The following is a 24,403-nucleotide window of genomic DNA, read 5'->3' as shown; positions in this document are numbered from 1 at the left end:
CTTTCGTGGTAGGTGAAAGTGTGTCTGCAACTACGTTTTTCTTCTGGATGTCGCACGGTCGGAGTTTCAAATTATAAAACAATTACCCCAAAAAAAAAAAAACTCTTTGTTTTTCATAGCTCATAGCTGAATTATAAATTTTGCATTTAAACCAATGTGTCAGCTTAAGTAAATCAATTTGAGTAGTAAGCCATGGAAGCCATATTGGAAAATATTCAAACAAAATACAAAGAAATAACATCTGTCACTTTGAGAGTTATAATAAATTCTGGTGTTGATTAGTTAAGTTTGTTGGAAAAACTTCTAAAATCCATAGTGAAGAGCACCGCTTAAATCATTTTTTCAAAGTACGTCGTTTCAGCACGATGGTGACCCACTTCAATTTCCTGTAATCGTTAAAGAATGACTGAATCAACAATTTCCTGGGAGGTGGGTAGGTGGAGGAAGCGCTATAAATTGACCAGCTCGCTCTCCAAACCCTACACCACTGAATTTCGTCTTATGAGGATACGTGAAAGGAACTGTATAGGTACAAAGAAGTCCCAACAACAAAAAGGAATATAAAAATGTGCATTTGTAATGCTTTTGCATCCATAACGTCAGCTATGCTTCGTCGTGTCAAAGAATCCTTTTCTAAACGCATCGAAAACTGTTTTGGTACAGCGCTGAGGATATTTTGAAAATTTATTAAAATAATAAATTGTTATTTTCCTTTTTATTTTGGTTTTTGTGTTTTTTGTTTTTGTTTGTTTTTTTGTTTGGGGTAAATATTTTATAATTTGGATTGGCGTTTATAATTTTTCACGGCGTACTAATTACTGAAACCCTTTGAAAATCGATAAACACTGTGATGGAGAGATTGTTGAATTACAAAAAATATGTAAAAAGTTAATAAAATCCTGCATTTGATGCAATAAAAAAAACTTTGTAGTGCTATTTAAAAAAATCAAGTACCTTTGATTGATTTCTTTTAACACAAAAGAAGTATAACTTTGAGCGTTCGCCGTACATTTCATAATTAGTGCCACTGCAGAATCACGGCCTTCCAAGTTTTATGATAATTTCGATATTCAATTTTTACTGAACCTCTACTTTTTGAAAATATCACGACTCATTTTAGATATCATGTGTAATACATTAAGTCACACTAAAATTGACCAAGGAATCGAAATATACAATAATATAAAGGGGTCCCATTAAATAAAATGCAACTTTGATGTATAACAGTTGCAATTTCGCTGAAAATGTTTTTAGGTTGTAGCCTCAAGGGTCCTTCAACATGCCCCCACAATGAATTTTAAATATATGCATTAATAAGCCCACAATCTTCCACCCACACACTAATGGCCCACCCTGTATAGGTAGGCTTTAGAATTCTATAACATATACTTCGATATCACATACCCTGTAGGTATCATAATTTTAAATTAAAGAGGAAACGTTAATCCCCTAAGTTAGCCGTATTGAAAAAATAAAGTGCTAATGTTGTTGCCTTGCGCAGCCCCGTATAGATTGTAATTATTCTATGGACCACCTACTAAATATTCTATAAGCGGAAATCATCGGACGTCCACTGTACGTACACTTTTGATACATGAACATGGACCTAAAATTGATCAAATATGGACGTCTAGTGGATAGATTGTGTTGTGTGGGCTGGCTCGCATTTTAGCCAGAGTCGACAATCGTTATTGTAAAACCAGAAACCAGAAATGCAGGAAGACATTTTGAATAATCGAAAAACCGAAGGAGAACTTGTAAGCTTCTAGAAAAATCTGGGCCCGCAAGTGACGTCACTACAGACGGCGAAAGATATCCATGATCGAGCAATCCTATCTTTTCCAATCAGTCTAGGTGACATTCATTTCTGTATTGCTGAACTGGTGGTCGTGCTGTTCCAATAGCCGTTACAGTTCATGGGTTCCGACGCCGACTCTCACGGTGTTGTCGAAGAAGACTGTACCGTTATGCCCTAGTATGGATAGGACGGCTGGGTGAAATCGAGCTATGAATAAATTCCGCACTCAAAGCGCAGAAATTGACACCATGGGGTGCTCTCATCTTCGGAGCGATGATTCAATCCTTGCACTCCCGACGTAGAACTCTCGGTTTGCCGCAGCCATAGCATCGCAAGACAGTGTTCGCTCCTTCTTCTTTCGACATACGCTGACATCGGGCCCTCGGAAATTGCAGAAGGAACATGGATTCCGTTTTGGTTCAGCTGCAGTCTGTGTCCACCATGGTCAATTCGGCGATTGGAGCCTCATCGAGAATGTGACAAATATCAGCCGAAACCTAAAGAAAGATACAGTTCAAGTACATAAAAAGCAAATCGCGTACTTACGAAGAAGAAGCAAAAACACAATTATATCCTCTCTATATATGAGGAAAAGATGAATCCGTCCATTACTGCCAAATCCCCCAATAAATGAATTCAATTGCTAAAATTAATAGAATATGGATGGCGGCAATTAAAATTCCATGCGTTTTCACTAACGCCTCAGCGGTTTTTCAAATGAAATGCACTCTTTTACAGCTCACCAACGAAAGAGGAAGACGAAGGTCGCCAATCGATAACCAAAAAGCACGTCGCCGGAATGGGCACAACCTTCGAGTTTATTTTAGGACGAACTTCTTGCTGAAAAAAAAAACTAAAGTCGAAGTTTGGACGGGGGATGTAATCTTAGAATTTGGCATTTGACTCAGGGGGTTCCATTTGTAGATCATGCATTGCGTTTATCGTTGATCGTTCAAGGTGTCCTATCGAAAATTTGTTGCCGAGATCTGAGGTCATTTCGTGTAATCGATGCATTCGTAACCTTTTTGCGCTTTTATTAATTATTACATTTTCAAGGGCGATTTCTTGGAAACCAATTGTCGGTTCTAAAAAAATGAAAACCGGTGTGTAAGAAATATTTATTTTTCAAATTGTGAGCCGTTTGACTTCTCGTTCCATTTAAGAAAGAGGTCCGTAAATTCATACGGAGACTATTTTAATTTTATCGTATTTGCCCAATATCTAATCAAAAGTGGTTAAAGATAAGTGCTTTTTTGTTTGCCGGTCAAAGTTGCATTAGCAGTCGAAAAGTAAAGTCTGTCAGCTCCGCGAACAACGGTCGATGAAGATCAGCTCGAGAGGTTTCAGAAATTAAGCGCCAATTGGTGGAGCGAGCATGGAGAGATGAAAGCACTGCACACGGTAGCGCGGAAGATGATACCTCAAATTGGAGGCGATTATGCCAAAGATGGACAGATAAAAACTGAAGCGATGACAGATGATTTACCGCTTGCGGGGTTGAACGTTTTAGAAGTTGGATGTGGAGGTGGTTAATCGTGATAGTAATTCCGAAAGTGCCTAAGGGTGTTCAGGTGGAATACTCAGCGAAATGTTGGTCAAGTTGGGGTGTAACTTAACAGCGATCGATATCGCGGCTGATCTCATTGAGGTAGCTAAAGAGCACGCATCTGCCGATCCTGTAACCTCAAAAATAAAGTACGTCTTCGAACCAGTTGAGGAGCACGCGAAATCGAATTTCGAAAAATACGACATCGTCGTGTCCACTTTTGTTTTGGAACATGTTAACGATCACGATTTCTTCATACAATCCTGTGTGCGGTGTCTGAAAAAGAACGGTTCGATCTTTATCAGTGCCATTAGTAAATCATTGTTGAGCTGGTTAATAATAATATACTGGTTGAACACATTTTGAGAGTGGTTCCTAAAGGAATACACCCATACGAGCTCCTGATTACCGCTGAGGATACTCAAAAAATCCTAAACGCATGTAAGACTGCTGTGAGGTCCTTAAACGAAAGACTGATGCGATTTTTTTAGATAACTGCCAAATCAAGACCACGCGAGGATTATACCACGATCGCATCACCGGAAGAACTTACTGGATCCCTACACTCAGATTACTTTATCTAACTCACGCTGTCAAAAACGTTTCAGAGGTCATGTAGTAGAATTAAAAAATCAATAAAAATGGGAAATTGACAGATTGCTTAAGATTGAACTCCACATCACGATTTTGAATTAGATAAGTCTGCACAGCATTCGTAATATATGATGGGGATAGCGAAAGTGGCCTACTGAAAGTGAAAAAGCAGAGCAGATCGGAGCAAGGTTGTTTCATAATACGTTCGTGATTCTAATATGCACCATCAGAACATGTCGATCTAGTAATTCGCACGTACACTTGGATTTGTACGTAATCCTACAATTAATTACATTTCAACGATTGTAGGGAACGTTCTTTTATGTGTTGATTAGTTAATTAACGCAATTTCTATCGCTCACTACCTACATCGATTTATTTCTCATGGTGTAATCGGAAGAAGTGCATGATTCTGATGTCTCCCCTACCTTTTTTTAAATTTGTCGTTTTTTGTAACTGGGAACTTATGTTCTATCATCTGTCAATAAATGAAAAAATACTCGTGCTAAAATAGACCAATTGTTATACACGCGTTTCTTATAGTACGTGCAATATATTATAATTTAAAAATGCGATATGATTCGATATTCACTTTTCAGTATAGGGAATTTTTGACACGACTTTTAATCCGGCTCATATTCAATATCGCTGTCTCTTTGCGCTCCCAAGTTAGATGCGGAACAGACGGGCGGACAAAACCATTACTTTCCCTTAAAAGAAGTAAAATAAAATCATATCGAATTTATACTCGAATACATTTCTGATTAAGTGGGCTGCTTATTCGAAATTCCATGATTGCCATCGAAATGTCACTTGAAATTTATTTATAAAAATCAACGTGTTTAGAAATAAAATGAGTTTGAGAATAAGATAATAGACCGTCTATTCGGTGGTTTGATGCAGAAACTGAAGAAAAGTCGCTACCTACAAAATCCAGTCTATTGCAAAGGTAGGTACGCCACTCTTACCTTTCTCCAGCTTTCGGGATATACCCTACAGCCAGGGAGGCTCTAAAGAGGTGCAACAAACACAAGAGCAGCGACTTCTACCGGGAATATCTCGTCCGGTCCTGCACTGGGCTGCACGTGTTGACCGCCCATCTCACAGATCCCTGGGTAACCACTTGGGCAGCGACTTTCCAGTCGATCGGTCTTACACCGACCCGGGTAGCACCTTTTCAAGGTCTAAATTCCATCAAGATGTTCTTGTCGTTCCTCGAAAGGTCCGCAGTTAACAGTTGCCCTTCGCCCTTGTCGCTTTCTAATGCGGTCTCTTCCACCTGCTCTGCTTTCCGACACTGCAAAGATGGTCCATCCAACCGCTCGCTCTGATAGTTTCGCCACATAGCAGTCCCAGTCAGTGGATCGGGAATTCCGATACGATACGATAAGATTGAAAAGTGTCCAACCTCAGATCGATAACTCTTGTCTCCGCGCTGTGGCGAAGATATGGGCTACTCCCTGAAAACATGCCCTATAAGATGGCCCTCCCGTCCTCCATAGGCTCGTCCTGAAACCAGGATAATGCCTCTGGAGGCGCTTCAAGATGGTGGCCGTGTCATCCGTGGGTCCGTATAACATAGCCATTATCTTGGTTACTCTAGAGGCGTCCGTCTGAACTGTTAGAGACATTAGGGCACAATGGCACCCTGGGAATTCCAGCGGAACTCTGCACCACAGAATCAATTAACAAATTCTGATGTAATTCTGGGTAGGAAATAGAAAAGTTTAATTTGAAAGTTCTTATCTGGGTCGTAATTTGGGCTCGATTAATCACAAAACCAACCATTTACAGAGGAACAAATTTTTCCGACCTAAAATAATGAAATCCTCTGAAAGAAAAACTTGCACTCAGGGCCACAATCACACATACCACGCGACAAGCGATGGATTGAACAATTAATTAAACAAATCATTTTACATTAAAGAGTCAATAATCGAAAACCTTTGGTCGTAACTGCCATTTACAATAAATCGAAACTTCACTTCTCGGCTTCAATTATAGCACTCGAATGTAATTACAATTGTAACATTCGCCCTTTGATTCCCATTAATTGATACTTTTTTTTATTATTTATTATTATAAATAAATAAATTTAAGAAAACGCTCGATAACCACAGCACTCCGGCTAAGGTTCTTCGTAAACGGGAAAAAGCACGCTTCCGCTTAACACGGCGTAAAGAAAATTCTTTAAACACTCGAAAAAAACTTCTTATCTACGACCGGAGAAAAAACATGAGATAAACTTTAACAAAACTACGCAAATAATTATAGGTGTTTCTCTTTCTATAAAAACAGTTTTACAATAATGTAGGTAGACAAATCGATTATTTAAGCAAAATTAAAATCTGTAAGCCATTCCGATGGAATACAAAATTGACCTCGAATTCAACTAATATGATCAAGTTTGCTTTAACCAACAAATTAACGACCGCATTTACGCTAAAAAATAATTAAAATTCAACAACCGTATTACCATGATTTTTACACTGCATCGTACCTTTCATCATGCGCTAAAATGCGGCGTAAACAGAAATATTTGCGCCATTATAGTTTTTTTAAAGAACCCTCTATAGCAGGCATGTCAAACTCATTTATCATCAAGGGCCATTTTAAAGTTTCCATTTATAGCTGCGGGCCACATCATAAGAAAGTTCACATAAAAAATGTTGATTTTTTATTATTAACAAAAAAGTATACAAAACAATACAAAAAAACGAAAAAATGCAAATAAAATCATTAGTACGCGCTCAAGAAAATATACCGTGTGTCCTATTTTGGTCGAGATTGCAGTGTATTTCAGTTGTTTTTAAAGATAAGAGACTTGTGGTTTTCGCGACCCTGTGCCACTTTTTTGTGAAATAGAATCAATCCAACTACTTTTGTTTCTGAGGCCTGAGATATAGGGTGAATGTGAAAAATTGGACTTTTTGTGATGTTGTCATATCTGACTACCCATGTAAGATAGACAAAGGTAAAAATTGCCTATTTTTACGTAGAATCCAGTGACATAGTAAAAAAATTTGGACAACCGTTTCTGAGATTTGACCCAAATTTGATATTTTTAAATGCAACACCTTGTATTGTATGTTAACGTCAAACTTGTTGCATTCTTTTTCGTGATTATATTAATGTATCGTCCATATTTATTTACCATTTTTCAAAATTTTGAAATGACGTGTTCCGTCAGCCATTTTTGTTGATTGACAACTGACTGACAACGACTGCTTTAGTTGCAATGGAGACAATAAACAAAACAAAATCTCCATGAATCCATGGCCTACTATTTAAAGAAGTAAAAAAGGTTTTTATTGTTTATTGTTTCATCGCTAAAATTAAAAAAAAATAGGTTGTGATACATCAATGTAATTAGGAAAAGGAATGATAAGAAATTGACGTTAAGATATACAGAGTGTTGCATTTACTAAATACCAACTTTGGGTCAAACCTCAGAAATTTTTCGTTTTCACCCTGTATCTCACAGCGGAAATTTTGAAAACATGGAACTATACAAGCCTAGGTTCATGCTTCCTTAACAAAATATCAAAAATTGAAAGAAGAAATCAAATAAGGTGTCAGGGGTTCTAGAACGAAGCCCTCCCAAATGGAAAAAGACCATTATTTGTGGTCTTTCTCGAAAGTAATAGACTTTTAGATTTTAAAAAATTCAATTTAAAACTGGGACCCTTTTGTAATATTAGCTGTCAATAATTGTAAAAAAATACGCACGTGGCAAAAAAAATTGGAAAAGTATGCAACGAGATAACAAGTTAAAAAGTAATCGTAAACGATTTACATAAAGCGCATTTCCACTTGCATTCATTTCCCATTTGCAAGATGCAACTTCTGTTAAAATCGTAAAAATCCGGCCACAAATATGAAAGATAGCGTTGCACATGGGCAATCCATTGTTGACGTGCTACTTCAATCTCAGTTTATGAGAAGAATTTCATTTCAATGCTTTTTTCCTAAATAAGAAGTTGGAAACTTGCGCAGCGCAAACCCCTAAATTTTAAAACTAATGTTAGATTTTCCTTTGTTCCAAGCGCCTAAGGTATCAAAATTTCACTTAAAATAGTTCCATAAGATAAAAAAGTTGGCACTGCGCATGCGCAAAATAAAATTTTGAAACTCGCGCTAGATTTCCTTTATTCCAAGTGCCTATGTATCACATTTCATTTAAATTCTTCCATAAATAAAAAAGTTGGCACTGCGCATGCGCAAAGTCAAATTTTGAAACTGGCGTTTGATTTTCCTTTATCCCAAGTGCCTATGTATCAAATTTCGTTTAAATTCTTCCATAAATAAAAAAGTTGGCACTGCGCATGCGCAAAACCAAATTTTGAAATTGGCGTTTGATTTTCCTTTATCCCAAGTGCCTATGTATCAAATTTCATTCAAATACTTTTATAAGTAAAAAAGTTTGCAATTCGGTTTATAAATGGTAGAGATGCGAAAAGGGCACTGTGAATTTTGAATCGATTCGATTCAACTTTTGGCATTGCGTATTATATGGCTAAAGCTATGTCCATATTGAATTTCATGCAATTCAGTTCATAACTAACGGAGATGTAAAAGCGATCGAACATTTCTAAACAAAGTTATCGTTCACACGGACAGATAGATGGACAGACAGACAAAGGAACAGACGGAGAGACCAACCGGCAGGCGACAGATAGCAATGCAAAATTATAAACGATCTCTAGGATCGTAAATAAACGGCAAAAGTGTAAAATTATGGAACATGTAAAAAACGGTTTTTTGTTTTTTTTACAATAACTTTTTTTGTAAGCGGTACAGAAAAAATTCCTTCCTTGGTACAAGACTCGACACCATAACGAACCAAATAGCGAAAAAAGTAGAACAATAGCTCTTAAGATAAAGAACTAGTAGCGTCGCAAAGTTAGCGGACGGACGGACGGACGGACAGCCGGACGGACGGACGGACGGACGGACGGACAAAGTGGCCACAATAGCGCATTTTTTTTTTATTTTTGTGGAAATGCGCTAAAAATGTAATTTTGTTTCAATTCCTTCATCATAGCTAGACAAAGAACATAAAAACTCGCCTCGTCTAATTGCAAACCGATCTTTCTGTACATGCACGTTGTAATATTATTTCTCAAACTTTCGAATCGACTTCATAAACAAAACTTTTCGAAAAACTATTAAAATGAAGGGATCTCGTACTTACAGAAGGATCGACAAAAACACATTTCGAATCTCCAAAATGGTAAACGCATCTTTGATAACACATAAAAAAATACATTTGAAAAACGAATAAAGCCCTATTTTCTATTCCGTTATCCCCTAAAAACTTTTAAAATGAAATAAATTTGCCTTTCTATACTACCCCAACTACAAACGAGTTTGCCCCAGATGCGGCCACAGATTTGCATCATTGCAAATCCCTTAAGTGGCGTTTCTATTATCGCAACATAAATTTTAAAATTACGCTCATGTGTGTGGCATTCACTCATGCCAAGCACCGACTATGCTTTATAAACGTAATATTGAAGTACCGGTGTAGCTGAAAGGGATTTTCAATTTATTTTATTGAAATTGAAATACTTTTTTAGCAACAAACAATCACGGGCGTATTTCTCCCAATCGCAAAATGAATTTTTCCACTAATGCATAAGTCAAATATTTCATTTCATTATCAGAATAACGTAATAGATCCGAAATTGATTGAGCGCCAGTATGGCTACAATCTTTTCCTATTCATTCCGAAACTTTATTCTCCTTGTTGGAGTATATTTCAAAACATTAATGGATTTTTCCAGTCCTCCTCCTTACATCAGGGCTATAAGTAATTACTTAAGAGCAAATTTATTGTACACGTATATATTTAATTAACATTATTTAAAAATAGGAATTGGAAAAGTTTCTGAAACTCCAAAATGTAGACGCACTGCAATATCTGTTATTAAACCGTCAAACTTTGTTCGAGAGTTAAGATATTTATCTTTTTCCAATTTCTGAAGATACTGTTTTAAGTACGGGAATTTTAGGCGTCACCCCCATTAACATTTATATTGCGACCTTAAAGCAACGGCGCTGTCGTATTAATTAAACCCAGACAAAAGTTTAACGAAGCGTTAATTATTCCAAATATTCTATAAATTAGATTCAAATCTACATTTGTATTACGGACAGGATTCGACAATTAAAGAAAGGATGCAATAGGCCTCTAATTTCTCTTAGAAGTATTAAATTTGCGGAGATCAAAAACCAAGAAGGAAATTAGAAAAGTTATTTACTTTTAGGTTTGTTTTATGTAGAATAAAAGGAATTGAAATTGAATAAATTAGCATATACTTCCTTGGGTTGGGTATAGACCGCTCCAAACATTTCCATTTTTATGCGGAAACACATAATGTAGTACAGGTAGTATTTATTGGAGTCGCCTTATCTTAATGGTCTATCGAATGTAGGGTGAATTATCGCGTAACACTTAAGTAATTTTCATGCGTATAAATTATTTACAAAATTTACACCCTCAATTACTTTCATTTCCGAAATACCTGCAGTGTATTTTTAATTTATTGTGTACTAAGGGCGATAAAATCTAGGAATCCTTGAATTTATTTCGATCATTTTGGAATCCGTTCCACGCTGGCTCCTCCTTTTCAAACTTGTATGAACTTAATTACATCAAATTCTCGTTAAAACTACAAAAATAGTGCTTGGAGACAAATCCGCTAAAATTAATTTGGTGGGTCCCATTCAGTTCTTTTGCGTTTAAAACAAAAGTGCCAAGAATGGCTCAAAGTTGTTTGGGAAAACGTCAAAATAATCAACGCCAAGCAAATGAACTTCTTCCATCTTCGTTGAACGCGCATACTTTCTAATAAACATGCGCCTCAATTTAATTGATAATTATGTGATTTGTTTATATAAAATTAATTATATTAATAGTCACATGAACAGGCCCTTTTGATAATGTAATATAGTAATACTTATCACTTTGACATCGATGTTTAGACTAACTCTAAACAGTAGACGCAGTTCAATTTGCTTCTAATAAACCTTATACCTAGAGGGCATATCATATTTTACAGTAAGAATGCGTCATATGCGCGTTTATTCCTTATCACCGGTGACTAATCCTGTATCGACGTGATGGTGCCTTGACATTGTTCATTTTTTACACTTTACGTTACCAACATAGCATAATATTTTCTTGTCCAGTATAAGACGATCTGAGATTGATAATTATTTTACTGGAATTTATTTTTTTACTTATGATTAAATGTTTCTTCCTTTCGCTGCTTTACATAATCAAGGAAATTGCTGCAAAAAAGTCGAGATCTTTTTTCTCATTAAGAAAGTAATAATTATAACTTTATTGAAACATTCTTTTTTAAATAGTAACTGGAGAGGGTTTACGTTCAATGGTCCTTCGCAAATGAAAACAGAGCCCTTTAGAGCAGTATCTTGCATATCCCAGCACTTCTTTGTCCTACGGGAACAGTGCAATATCTTGCATGATCATCACAATTTTAAAATGTAATTTTTAGATCTCGATTTAATTAACTTGGAGGTAGGTGACATTATTAAATAATTTCCACCTTTAATAATGAAATTAAAAACAAAGTCGTGAAAAGTATACAATTATAATGAAATGCAGTTACATCTCGACAAGAGGCATAAATTTCGCTTAGGTATACGATCCAGTTTAAACGAATTAAGTAAATTATGTTTATTTTCGTTTAACTGAATATTAAAGAATTTATTTTTCCATATTCATTTAACAAAATTGAATGAGAGGTGAAATAATAGTATTATACCTACGTACGTTTATTCATTTATTTTATAGCACATGTTAAAATTACATTTTAATAGCTTTGAATGAGTAGGCTAAGCCGTTCTTTAATCGTAATTAATGTTAAAATGTCATTTACAGGATATCTTAAAGCGAGTTTTTGGTCCATTGATCAGCTTGAAAACGATTAACGAATCAAAATTTTTTAGCATTCCTGGCTTAAAGGTTAAGTCGATATGCAAAACTTTCATACCTATATGATCGGAAATTCACCCGAAGAGGTTTAGGCTAGGGTTTAGGAGCTTCCCTTAGATCCCAACAAAAAATGACTTAGTGCACATCGACTGAATTACATTATTAACATAATATTTTGTGGCAAATATTCTAGACATTGGGGCGCCATCAAGTCGATAAAAGATTAGTCACCGGCGAGAAAGAATAAAATCGGATGATACGCATTCTTTCCTTGATGTGATACGCATTTTTTCGAAAATGTCCGTGATTTTTCCTAGCAACATTCCGTTTGCTATATAATCAAATTCAATCGTGTTTAATAGCAGCTCCAACATCGATACGAAGGGATTATTAGTGAAGTCTGGCGCTTATTCGTTATAAATTTACATGTTATAAATTTGAGTATACATTGTTAAGTGATAGATAATAATTATTCCTTATAAATCAATCTTTTTAAGGACTGTTATAAAGTCATTATTAATTACTTATTTTAATTTATTTTTATATTTAAAAATTCAGGGGTTGCCACCCTCAATATCATGGTATTAAATTTAGGGATGAACTTTTTACACATTATGATATAATATTAAAACTAAAACTTGACGGGTCTTAGGATTTTCCCTGCAGTCGCCAAGTTCAGAATATAATAAATTTATTCCTTTCCTTTGCACCATACTGTATACGTAAAATCGCGATAAATCGCACAGTTTTCTTTTTGCGGTTGTAATGATTTCTATTTCAGCCATTTTAGGTAGGTTCGTATGACTAATATGAAGCAGGCTGTGCCACTTGGATTTCAAAAGCTCGGTACTGTAATAAATTATCTTAGGGGTTCCTCATCAGACAATAAACATGTTGGCTTACCATATACTTACAATTTGCAACTCTGGGGAAAAACTACAAACAAAACCATCTAACTTTAAAGTCGACACGACAGACGTTTCGAGGCACTTTTGAATCTCGGTAGCAATCGCTTGATATAGATGGCACGAATAAACTCCCACGTTGTGTAATCGGTTCTTTTATGTTTTTGGACGTGAAACATGATCGGGAAGGATATTAAATAAAATGTATGTGTGCGTAAGTAAAAGACCAGAACAAATAAATATATTACGCACACCACAAGGCGATACCAGGAAAACCTTCTGCAGGACAAAAACCCCGGCATAGCCCACACAAATACATGAAATAACACAACTACGGCAACAAAATGCAAGAGAATATACAGAAATAAAACATCACAAATTGTACAAATAAATCAGGTAACCAAATCGAATGCAGATTCATAAAAACAACACACGTGCAAGTAAAAAATGATAAATCAATTTAGTATAAAAACAGATTAAAACACATGTACAATCAATCGAGATAAAACAACTCATGAAACGATAAACTGCATGAACAAAAAAATGACGCATCAAAAGCACAGCTCTACTCTAAGCATCGACTTGAATTAATTTAACACGGAAGTACAAGCATCTACAGAGGCATAGTCCTGGTGTCGTGCATTCCAAAGTATGATATTTGGTAGAGATGTTCTACAGACCATGGGGAATAATTCCTGATATGGAGCCACCTCAATTTTTTCCGTAGGGACCCTATCGGAAGTAATAAACTGGAAGTAATGCGAACTTATGGAAAACGCACTGTAGCGTCTATATTGTTGGAGATAACAAGATTAGTATTTTTGTGAAAAATGTTAGAAATGATCAGATCCACAAATTGATATTAAACATGATCGGAAGTGATCTTTAAAACAACCGAAAGTAATACAGTTTTGTTGAAAATGTCGTCCATTGTCGGAGGTAACGATGTAGAGTAGGTAGTATAATCTGTTTGTAATTATTGGATCCACAATTGGCGTACGGCCTGACCGGAAGTTCAATTCCGTGCAACCGGAACTGAAATTCCCTGCAACCGGTGGTGGAAATTGATATAATCCATCAATATTTTACACAAAAAGTGTAACACATATTCTATGCAAGTAATAAATTTACAGTTCCTTGTGCAGGACCCAAAGCAGCGGCAATGGATAAATTCTAAACAATTCTCTGAGGTCTCAGGTAACAGTGCATTTCCAATAAAATTGTATTACTTCCGGTTGCTGTATCAATTTGTAGATTTCATCAGTTCTAACATTTTTCATAGAACACTAATTTGTTATCTCTATAATGACATACAGTGCGTTTTCTATAACTATGTATTAATTCCGGTTTATCACTTCTGTTAGGATCCCCACGAAAAAAATTAGCTCAATATCTAGAAATGATCTCCATGGTTTAGAGTACCTACATCTCTCCAAAATTTCATGCATTCTTCACGAAATGCGCGATTCTGCCAGTTTGGGGTCTAGGACAATGGGGGTTTACAGTGTAGTTGAATTCCGCAGTTCTAATTTAATAAGCGTGTAGCTGAAACTATAAAACATTTTTTTGGACAGTAAAAGTTTATTTAAAAATAGAGGCTGATTAGCAAAAAAATAATGAACATGTGCGGTTTTAAAGGTTTATTCAAAACGATATGATTGTGGCGGGCTCTGTGACGTAATAAGCCCGACCAATCAGCTCCTAGAACCATTCAGATGACATAACGACTTGGCAATATTGCAGGAGAATGGCATTTATAACTTGCGTCATCTGTCACAGGCACTTGTCACTTTCGTGCTAGATGCAGTTAAACATCCCTCTCAAAACGTCAAATGTGACAAACGTCAGACCCTCGCGTAAGGTTGCCAGCTCACTTCTACGTGATTGGTTGTAGGTTTGTGACGTATTTAGTCTGAAGCGTTTCAAATTCGGACTAAAAACACAGCTTTTCAATAATTTATTTTGGGTTTATTTTACTCGCAAATAAAAATTGAGGACACACGGGTCTTTTTATTTTTAATGTACTTTGTAGATCAGAAATAAAAAATGAAGGCGGGATGAGCCCATTGCCCGAAAACAATTTCCCGAAAGACAATTCCCCGAAAACAGTTTCCCGAATGGACAATTGCCCGAATGGAAAATTTCCCGAAACACAATTGATCGAAGATTGAAGAACAATTGACGAAAGGAGAATTGACCGAAAATTGTATTTTATCACAACTTTATAAATTTAATAAGTCCCTACATCCCATTAGTCTTAACACTATAATGGTTTCAAATGCCTCCACAACATCTGCAGTAGGAACGAATGCTAAGGCTGACAGTAATCGGAGCTTTAAAGCAAAATCTGCATCAGTTTCGTACCTTCTTTTTAAACCGTCTGACTGAATTCAATAAGTGACGTTAATTAATTATTATAGTATTAAGACTAATGGGATGTACTTATTAAATTTATAAAGTTGTGATAAAATACAATTCTCGGTTAATTCTCCTTTCGGGCAATTGCCTATTCGGTCAATTGTGAATTGTCCATTCGATCAATTGTGTTTCGGGCAATTGTCCATTCGGGCAACTGATTTCGGGGAATTGTCTTTCGGGAAATTGTTTTCGGGCAATTGTCCAGGAAGGTATTTTTTTTTACTTATGGCGCATTACTAAAGTGACAAATGCCAGCAACAGGTATTTAAGTGAAAGTAGATCATCACAGATACAAACACACATATTAAAACAGAAGAAAAGTTAATTAGAGGGCATCCCTTCTCGTATTGCTAAACACAAGTTTTGCAGCCTGCACGAAATGAAAAACGAAACATATACAACGACAAATGCGGTGCTTTTTTTCACGGAAATAATTGGTTAGATCAAACATCCAGGGCGACATCACACTGATAATCCACTCACACGTGAACATGTAAAGAAATACTTAAAGAAACAATATAAAGGCATAATAACCTGTACAGTATGACAAACAAACATGATTCAGTAACGATACATACCTAAACAAAATGTTGAAGTATGACCGAATTTGATATCAGCATTTTATGCATACCTTACAAATAAGAAATAACCGTCCAACTCCGCTAATACAGGATATGCGAGTTCGAATTCCGAAGTTGTGGGGAAGAGTCAATTTTCGCATGTATGCGGACGCGTCTATCGTTTTTAAATATATGCGGCCGGAGCAACAAAAATAGTCCGAACCGTAGTTTTTATTTTTTATTTAAAAAAAACTGTTTTTGCATAACACTTCTAAAAAATTGTTATCGTGGAAATCGATAAACTTCGCGCTCTCTCTCTCTCTTAAAAATGGTCGCACATGCGCAAATAGACTGTCGACGGCAGTTTCTTTGAATGTAACGCGTCTTTAGGAAGTCATTGACGAGTGAAGTAATTAGTGTAGGTATGACATGTGCTCTGCGCGTAGGAATTTTTATCGATTTTTTCGATGCCGGTAAAATGTATATTCAAATTTCAAATTTTCAAAAACTAAGTTTGGATTCGTTACTTAAAATTAAAATTCGTTTGTTCACAGATATACAATGATTAAAAAACTGGCATCACTTAAATAATGAGTACTGCGTATACAGGGTGTTTCAGATGCAGTAGGATTACACGTTATTATTGAAGATTTTTTTTAAATTTTTATTGCATATTGTCCCAGATGAACAATAAGTAAATTTTGTAATAAATAGCGCACTAAATTAACTAAAACACGCCGAGAGCAATCCACTGAAAACTCTCTTAATTATTGAAGATAAAGAAAAATTTAAAGAACCGGTCCGATTAAAAGTTATAATAATGACTCCATAGTTATCTACAAGTTATAAAAAAAAGTTGAATGTCAAAATGAAATTCAGACGGCCATTACAGGCATAACTTTCTTTTTTTTAAATGGGTACCATATTGGATTTTCGCATTTTCGCAAGAAAACTTTTCTCTTTTTGATTATGTAAGATATTAATTATTTTTGCCTGTAAACCAAGTAAGCTAATCTAATTTTTTTAGTCGTTTATCTTTCGTCGTTAAATAAAGAATAAAGAAATATTTTTTAGTCATCTAAAAATTAAGTACGCGCCAACAGTTTTTAATAGGCGAAATATGTTTAGTCTTCATTTAACAATGAAGGGTCAAAGAATGATTAATTAAAAACTTGACCAATAGTCTTGATAAGCAAAAGTAAGCCTAACGAATTATGCACTTTACTCAGTCATGAGATACCTATATCTTACATCGTTGAGAAGAGAATAAAAGGCTCTCTTTAATCATGTAAAAATCCAACATTGCACTCATTCAAAAAAAGGAAGTTGATATTCATACGTCGGTAACCGCCATCTTCAATGTTAGTTGGACATTATTTTATTTCGAAGTGCGAAACTTTCATATTAACCTTTTTTGTGTAACTTTGATAATTATAGAGATATTTAATCTTTAAACTGCGTATTTCAGGTTTTTTTTAAATAACTTTTATTATTTTTTGTACCTATCCGTTCACATTTGTAAGCAGTAAAAATTCATTTGCAAAATTCATTTCTAATTCCGCACCCCAAAAAACCGCAATTTGGAGAGGTAGCGACTATTGGAATGTTTTCCGTGTGAAAGTACCTACCTACCATATTTTACTGACCTAGGGGAGTTTTCGGCGAGATTTGAGTCAAATGAAGTCCAGCCAGTGCGAATGTTCGCTGATTTGAATAAGGTGCGAACGACAACATTCTAATTGCGTAAATTCAGCCAATTATGCACAAACAAGTAACCCAATAGGTATGTGTTAATGAAATTAGCCATAAAAACTACAGTACCTACTGCCGGAGTCTGTTTTTGTACCTACCTTTTGCATCAACTATCAACTTGTCTTTTATATTTTGTTTGCTGCTTTCTTACCTTATAAATCTTTTCTAATAAGTACTTTCTTTTGTTTGCAGGTGTTTGTGTACGAACGCACGGTTTATCGTGAGATAAAGGAGAGATTAAAAACGCACGGAATATCAAACCTGAGTTCCGTTGAATTATCAAACTTCTTTAGTCCATGGTACGCCCAGCACATGGGAAAAATCAAGGTGGCAAGCGGAAACAAGACGGTGGAAAGTTGGTGTCACACGAAGCTGCGCGTTCACTACTACATATTCTCATATCCCAGTCTTTTAAAGATACATTCCAATCCGCAATTGTTGAGCGTCTTAAATGGTCTCTTGCAAAATGAAGCACTACTTCAACTCGACATGCGTTCGTTAGCACCTGCGTTTAAGGATCCGGAAAAGCAGCAGTGGTTCGAAGAGGTACTGGACAATTATTTAAAATTATGGGAAGTCAATTTGTGACGGGAAGTGATGGCATTCAGTGATTGCGTATTTCCAGTGGATGTGATAACCGAGTGTGATAAACTTGACGCCTACTTGTTAAGGACATATAATCACGATACTCAGGATTAGAAAAGAAAAACAATTTTGTATAAAATAAAGCGATTTATGTCTTCGAGAGAAGAGAAGGGTTTAGAAATACAACTTACAAATTTCCGACATGTTTTTTTTAATTAATTGGTCCACTATACTAAGTAAAGTTAAAAAATAATCAGACATTATAAAGTTAATCACAGAATTTTAAGTAGCGATCCGGTCACTGTACGATTAGTCGAAGATCAGGTGAATTTCTTAAATATTGACATTTGAACACAAGCTTGTGTGTCTTTCCCTAGTTTTTTGCCGTTTACCACCATTACTCGAGGGGTCTCGACGCGAATAAGGCGAAATTTGAACCTCTGCAAAAAAAGTGTTCAGATGACAATCCTTGGAGCATATTTGACTGTCAAATATCTACCTTATTGCCGTATTTAAAATCTACATCAGTGACGTACGGTTCGGGAATAGCCACCGAATCGCCAATGATCACTCCTCGACTTTCAGCCAAATTAAAAACGGTGACGGCGAGACAAGTTCCTAACTTACTGACCAAACAGAATGTACTAAAAATGATTAGTTGTTAATACCAAAAAAAAAGCCATTATATAATTTATAATTGTACATAGTTACTATTTATAAATGTACTCTCACTGTAAAAATGATCAATGTGTATATATATAGAAATTAATATTTAGTAAAGAGTGTAACTTACAAAGGTACTCCGTCTTCATTGTAGACAGAACAAACTACTTTTCCCAGAATGACCTTTTCCTCATTTAATCCCTCTTGTAGATCTTCGAATTCGATGTGTTCCAATTTGACGGTGGTCCGTCCGCTGAGTGACGTATAAGATCCGCCACCATATGGTCCTAGTTGTTTGGCATCTATGGACTATTCAAAAGGGTTAATAATGCACTAAGTATATGGAGCTTTAAATTCTTATCAATTTCAGGGATACTAATATTAATACAATTGGTATGAGAGTTCTACTGAATAAATTTCCTAGTAGATGAAAAGACCTGCTCCGATGTAAATATGTCTACTAAAAACATATCACTTATTTATCATTTATTTATATTCATGTGACACCAAAAAGTCAAAAGCTGTCCATTATTTGCATCCCAAAATAAAAGGCTAAAAGTAATTAACCTGCCTGTGTAATTTGCTGTAATCGCTTAGCTTTCATTCTACCGGAGTTATTGACGAAATCCGTAACTTGCTCCAAATATTTTTCCAACTGAGTGGTTTGGACTTTCGGCGGATCCCAGCCTGGCTCGTACGATGACGCAATATTGAAAGAGTTCAAGGCCATTTCGAATTCTTCCTGGTACTTCAAGGTCTGCAAAACAATTTCTACAAAATAATCGATTAAATCGAACTAAAAGCCTTACAATCGCTTTGTTGTAGTGTAAATCTGGATTACTTTTGGCAGCAATGTCTTTTTCCTGCAAAAAACTGTGATTAGCATCAGTACAGCAGGGGGCAAGAACTCACTGCGTGTATATATGCGTTCAAGCATAACTTTAATGTCTTAGGAGACTGTGATAAGCCGAAAAATGATGATAAATGTGCATTTCCTAGAATAATCCACGAGAGGCCATCATTCGGATCAAGTTGCACGGCCTCCTTAGCCAAAGATAAACCATACTCGACAATTTTTCGTTTTTCCTCTGCGTTTGCAACTGATTTCTGTCTAGATGTCATTGATAAATTCCTAAGAGACACTTTATTCTTACCCTAAACAACACTTATTAGCATAGACAAAGGACACAAAAACCGGTTACATTATTTAAAGCTCCATTAAAACAGTTTTCCGCTTCCTTAATATTGTCATTTTTCCAATAGCATTCGCCTAATTCGTTCCACGCCTCCACTAGTTTTGGATCTAATTTTACAGCCTTGGACAGGAAATCTTCCGCTTCCTTAGAGTAGTGAGGTAAAACGTTTAAGGCTTTACCTTTCAAATAGTAAAATGTAGCTCTGTGGGCCTTCACCACCAGGTCTGCATTGTATGCTCGTTAATCAACTGACAATGTAATTTGGTACACACCTTGATGTTCGTTTAACAATGCCAATGTATCGTCTAACACCTTCTGCACTGCCTGATTTTTGTGCTTTGCTTCGTCGATTGAACGATTCTCAAAGTAATGATCACGGAATCTGTATAACGCCTCCACTTTATCCTGTAATCAGTGTCAATTAGTCCAATATTGAATTTGTGGGCGCTGTTTAATTGAACACCTGTTTCAATTAGGTCACTTACGTTTAACATTTTTAAAGTATCATCAACGTTCACATGAATCCTTAGAGATGCCATGTCGTTCTCATCTAAAGAAGTGCACATTTTTTAAATAAAATTATTGTAAAATACTTATATCTAAATTCTTAAAACTAAAAACAAATTTGAGGTTATCTTTCAATGTAGTTAACATTGGTAGTGTCTCTGCAGCTGGCTGCGGGAGTTACGTCAAATGCAATGGTTGCATTCGCAAATTCCTAGTACTAGCCGGTATAGCTTAATTTGGCTCTTAAATCAAAACATATTGGATTTCTGTATGTTTGATGGTTTCCGAAAAACAACAGTTGACAAATTTGTTGCACTTTGGTAACTTTGAGTGTGCTACTAAAAACAACTGATTAATTTCTGTTCAACTCCGACCTGCGCCATTGGTTACAGATGAAAACATTTTTGTCAAAATCAGTGACTGATCACGGATTACCCAAAAGGTACAATAGACCACAGCCTAAAGGTCCAAACGTTTGTGGGAGCCAAAGCGATATTATCGTAATGAAAATGCTCCAGGGGTTCACAAAGGCACAGAAATTAATATAGTTTAGTGACCGTTGTTGGATTAATCCGCCTCTGAGGACGAAAGAAATCAAAATCAAAGTTGTGTTAGAGAATTGGATAAGGTTTCAACTGACTTTTCAGGCGACCAACCATTAAAAGTCAAATGTAAGATTTGAAGGCCTGTAGTAGAGTTTGCTATTCCAAATGCAGTGGTGCCTGGTCTTTATCTGTAAATTTTAGTTCTTTAATTGATTGACCATATAAGAAGCTAAGAAGGCAATCCGAACTTTTTACGATTTTTCCATAACTTTTAAAACTCTTTTCCGGGCATTATAGTAGGCTTTTCCATGGTCTGTAACCGTCAATAATTGTTTTGCCTGAAGGGGAGCATCAAATCCGTACTTTAAGAGACTGTGGAAGACACTAAAAGGCAATCTGAAACCCTCTCGTCTCCCAAACATCTACCGTAACTTCATACCTCCATCTCTAAGCCTTCCTAGAGCTGTTTGGATATTTCCAAACGCATTTGGACCTTTACGATGCGATTTTATAATTTTTAGACGTTTTCTAAGGTTTTTTGGGCTCGTTATAAGTCCCTTCCAAGAACTGTACAACGAGCGTACATATAAAAACAACCTCAAAATGGCTTTAAAAATGTAAAAACTCATAAGGCATCTATGCAGCGTACTAGAAAATTACATTTTTCCCATTTTTCCGGTTTCCCGAATTCAAAAATAATTAATGAAGTCATGCGCAGATGCAGAAATTTTCAAGCTACAGGAAACCTATTTCCAACTTAGCTCTAAATTCATTATGGGAGAAAATAATTCTGTATAAAGAAATCCCTATGGTGCGTAAACCGTTTCGACACTATGCATATGCTCTGAAAGTAATCTAATAGGTTCGGGAAGAGTTCTAAAAGGATTTAAACGTGCTTTAGAGTGCAACATCATTCGAAGTTTTTTTAGAGCTTTATAGACGTTTTACCGAGTTTTATAAACTTACATTTCTCATCTGCCAGATCACTTTAGGTTCTCTGGAAAGCTTTTTTTCCAGTTTTTTTCAAGAACACACCAGACAAAACCTTTACTAGAAATATTCAATATTGTTCCAGGGTCTAGCTCTAGCCCGTCTAGCTCTGACAAGAGCATAGAAAGAATAAAGTGCGCTTATGCTTTTTAACAATGAACGATATACAAAAAGTACCTACTATATTCCACTGTACGAACGGCGCCCCTGTACATATAAGTTCGCGGCAAAATACGCATCGATACGGTAGCCACTACCATCACCTAAATAGATGGCGCAATCTGTGGCTAGCTTTCATTCAAAAATCAATCGTCGTTAACAACCGCGCGTTTAGATGGCGCGTTTTATAAAGTAAGAAACCGAAAAATCTAGCAGTTCAGCTGGACGAGTTGGCGCAGTGTCGTTGCGCAGAAGGTTGTTCGTGGTGCAGTGCATTGTTATTATTACAAAGGGTAATCTTCGAGCTACGAAGGTGTAACTGTTTTGAAAAAGTGTTGTTATTAAATAAAACGTGCTTCTCGATTATCGTAGTCATGTTTCGGGAGGGATATATAATGGAGTTTTAAGAAATAAGTGCACCTGCAGCCTCGAATACGAGGAGTATACGATGGAGTAGTGTTTTTAGTGTCCTACATTATTTTTGCTCAAAATAGTGCCGCCTCTGATTACCTGGATATCTATTAGGGTACAACAATGACAGTGAGAAACATCCCTGCAGATAAGGTGAGTTTTATTCTTAACCGCACCCTTCCTGTTGGAAATGTGGTTGCGAAGACATACGGCGACCTACTTCTTTACCCCACATATTTTTTCTAAATCTGCACAAATGTTTATAACTAATGCGGGTGATAAGAGCGATTAACGCATCTTCGTGGTAGCAATTGATAATCAATTCGGCACGTAACCGCCTGCGATTTCACAAGTGCCTCGTTTCTTTAAAGCAAGTTTTCATTTATCCGAAACATTTAAAAATAAAATTGTGTTATTGTCAACGAACTGCATGATTCACCTCCGAAGAGGTTGTTACCCCCCTCCGTTCAATTACCATGAAATACTGTTATTGCTGTACTTCCCACAATTTGATTGTTTTTATTATTGTTGTCGGACGTTCCACGGGATTTTAGTACGACGGTTTCCAGGAATGTTTTTAAATTTTTTAAACGAAAGGCGCCGAGCGAATTAAAATTTCAATTTACAGAATCCAGTATATAATGAAAAACCTCGTCGAAACCCTTGTGTAATGAGAAGTTTGCCTGATTCCAAGTCTTTTATTATTAAATTTTCTCTGATGTATTTTAGATAATTTGCTGTCTTTTTGTTTGACCCGAGCGAGACCCGAGGTTTGACCATTTTGATAGGACATTTCATTTATTAAAAAATGCTAAAAGTTTTAAATATACGAGCGTGTTTTTTTTTAAATATTTTACCTAACTGTGAAGGAATCCGTACAAAGGGCCCAAAAAATGTATGTTAGCACTATGCCACCAAAAATTAGTTGTTGCCGAGATACCTTTGCAATTTTTGTTTCCATGGGAAATCGTATTTAATTTCAAGATCCAAAGGCGATTTTCAGCAACTCATTTTTGATCGCCCGTTATACCGCTTTCATTCATTTGTTTGCAATAAGTCGAGGGGGTAATACATGAGCAAAATGTTGTACGAAAGACTACCACAGACTACCATAGGACTACCAGTGACTACAAGAGACTACCCCATGAATACCAGAGACTACCAATTATCTTCTTCATTTTCAAAATCGTTTTCATTTAATTGAAGTATGTCATTTTGTAAAATGCAAATGTTGTGTAAAACACAACATGCTACAATAGTTTTTGGGATCCATTGTTGTAGACGAATATCCAGTATAAATACTAGTGACTACCAATGAATACCAGAGACTTCCATATGAATACCAGAGACTACCACATGAATACCAGTGAAAGTCCATCTTTAAAAATTATAATAACCGCCTAAATCTGAATTACTACTTAAGGCAAAGTGGTGTGCGTACCTACATAACAATAACGTGTTTTTCGGATAATTCGGGTAAACCGGCGGCGGCATGCGCATTAATCAGTTGTACAGGGTGAATCGAGGGGTGAGTCAACGATTGCGCGGAGTAACTTAATGCTTTGAAGATAAGATTTTTCGATAGAATACTTTTGCATTATGGTATGGTTGAATATTCTCCACATTTTAAAAATATTTGGGATTATACAGGGTGCACCCACAAAGTAGGGCGCCCAAATGGTACATTTTTTTTAATAGAATCCCCTGCATTTTTGAATTCTACGTGTAATTGTACGTCTTTTTTATTATATGGTTAATATCCGAAAAGCTAGTAGTCTTAAAGATAATTCGATTTTTAAGAAAAATTGGGC

General features: G+C 36.0%; 2 protein-coding genes and 1 long non-coding RNA gene across 3 annotated transcripts; 2 read left to right on the top strand and 1 right to left on the bottom strand.

The window, feature by feature from the left end:
• The first annotated feature begins 1,177 nt into the window (after positions 1–1,177).
• LOC116166498 lies at positions 1,178–4,165 on the top strand. The gene is made up of 3 exons (XR_004144326.1): positions 1,178–3,323; positions 3,370–3,785; positions 3,836–4,165. It is a non-coding gene; the product is annotated as an uncharacterized LOC116166498 (long non-coding RNA).
• Positions 4,166–17,543: 13,378 nt separating this feature from the next.
• Positions 17,544–18,124, top strand: LOC116166409 (torso-like protein). Its single transcript, XM_031481362.1, has 2 exons — positions 17,544–17,555; positions 17,729–18,124. The coding sequence occupies exons 1-2, from the start codon at positions 17,544–17,546 to the stop codon at positions 18,122–18,124; spliced, it is 408 nt and encodes a 135-aa protein (XP_031337222.1).
• A 131-nt stretch (positions 18,125–18,255) lies between these two features.
• Positions 18,256–20,633, bottom strand: LOC116167129 (tetratricopeptide repeat protein 5-like). Its single transcript, XM_031482367.1, has 9 exons — positions 20,466–20,633; positions 20,253–20,385; positions 19,987–20,204; positions 19,697–19,939; positions 19,594–19,647; positions 19,356–19,541; positions 18,915–19,093; positions 18,621–18,765; positions 18,256–18,561 (listed from the first exon to the last, which is right to left on the bottom strand). The coding sequence occupies exons 1-9, from the start codon at positions 20,544–20,546 to the stop codon at positions 18,442–18,444; spliced, it is 1,359 nt and encodes a 452-aa protein (XP_031338227.1). The 5' UTR covers positions 20,547–20,633; the 3' UTR covers positions 18,256–18,441.
• Between the last annotated feature and the right edge of the window lie 3,770 nt (positions 20,634–24,403).

Source organism: Photinus pyralis, unplaced genomic scaffold, assembly GCF_008802855.1.
Source record: "Photinus pyralis isolate 1611_PpyrPB1 unplaced genomic scaffold, Ppyr1.3 Ppyr1.4_LG3b, whole genome shotgun sequence".
In the NCBI taxonomy this organism is placed as follows: Eukaryota; Metazoa; Arthropoda; class Insecta; order Coleoptera; family Lampyridae; genus Photinus; species Photinus pyralis.
The sequence above is the reverse complement of the archived record's forward strand: the minus strand, read 5'-3'. Positions and strand labels throughout refer to the sequence as shown.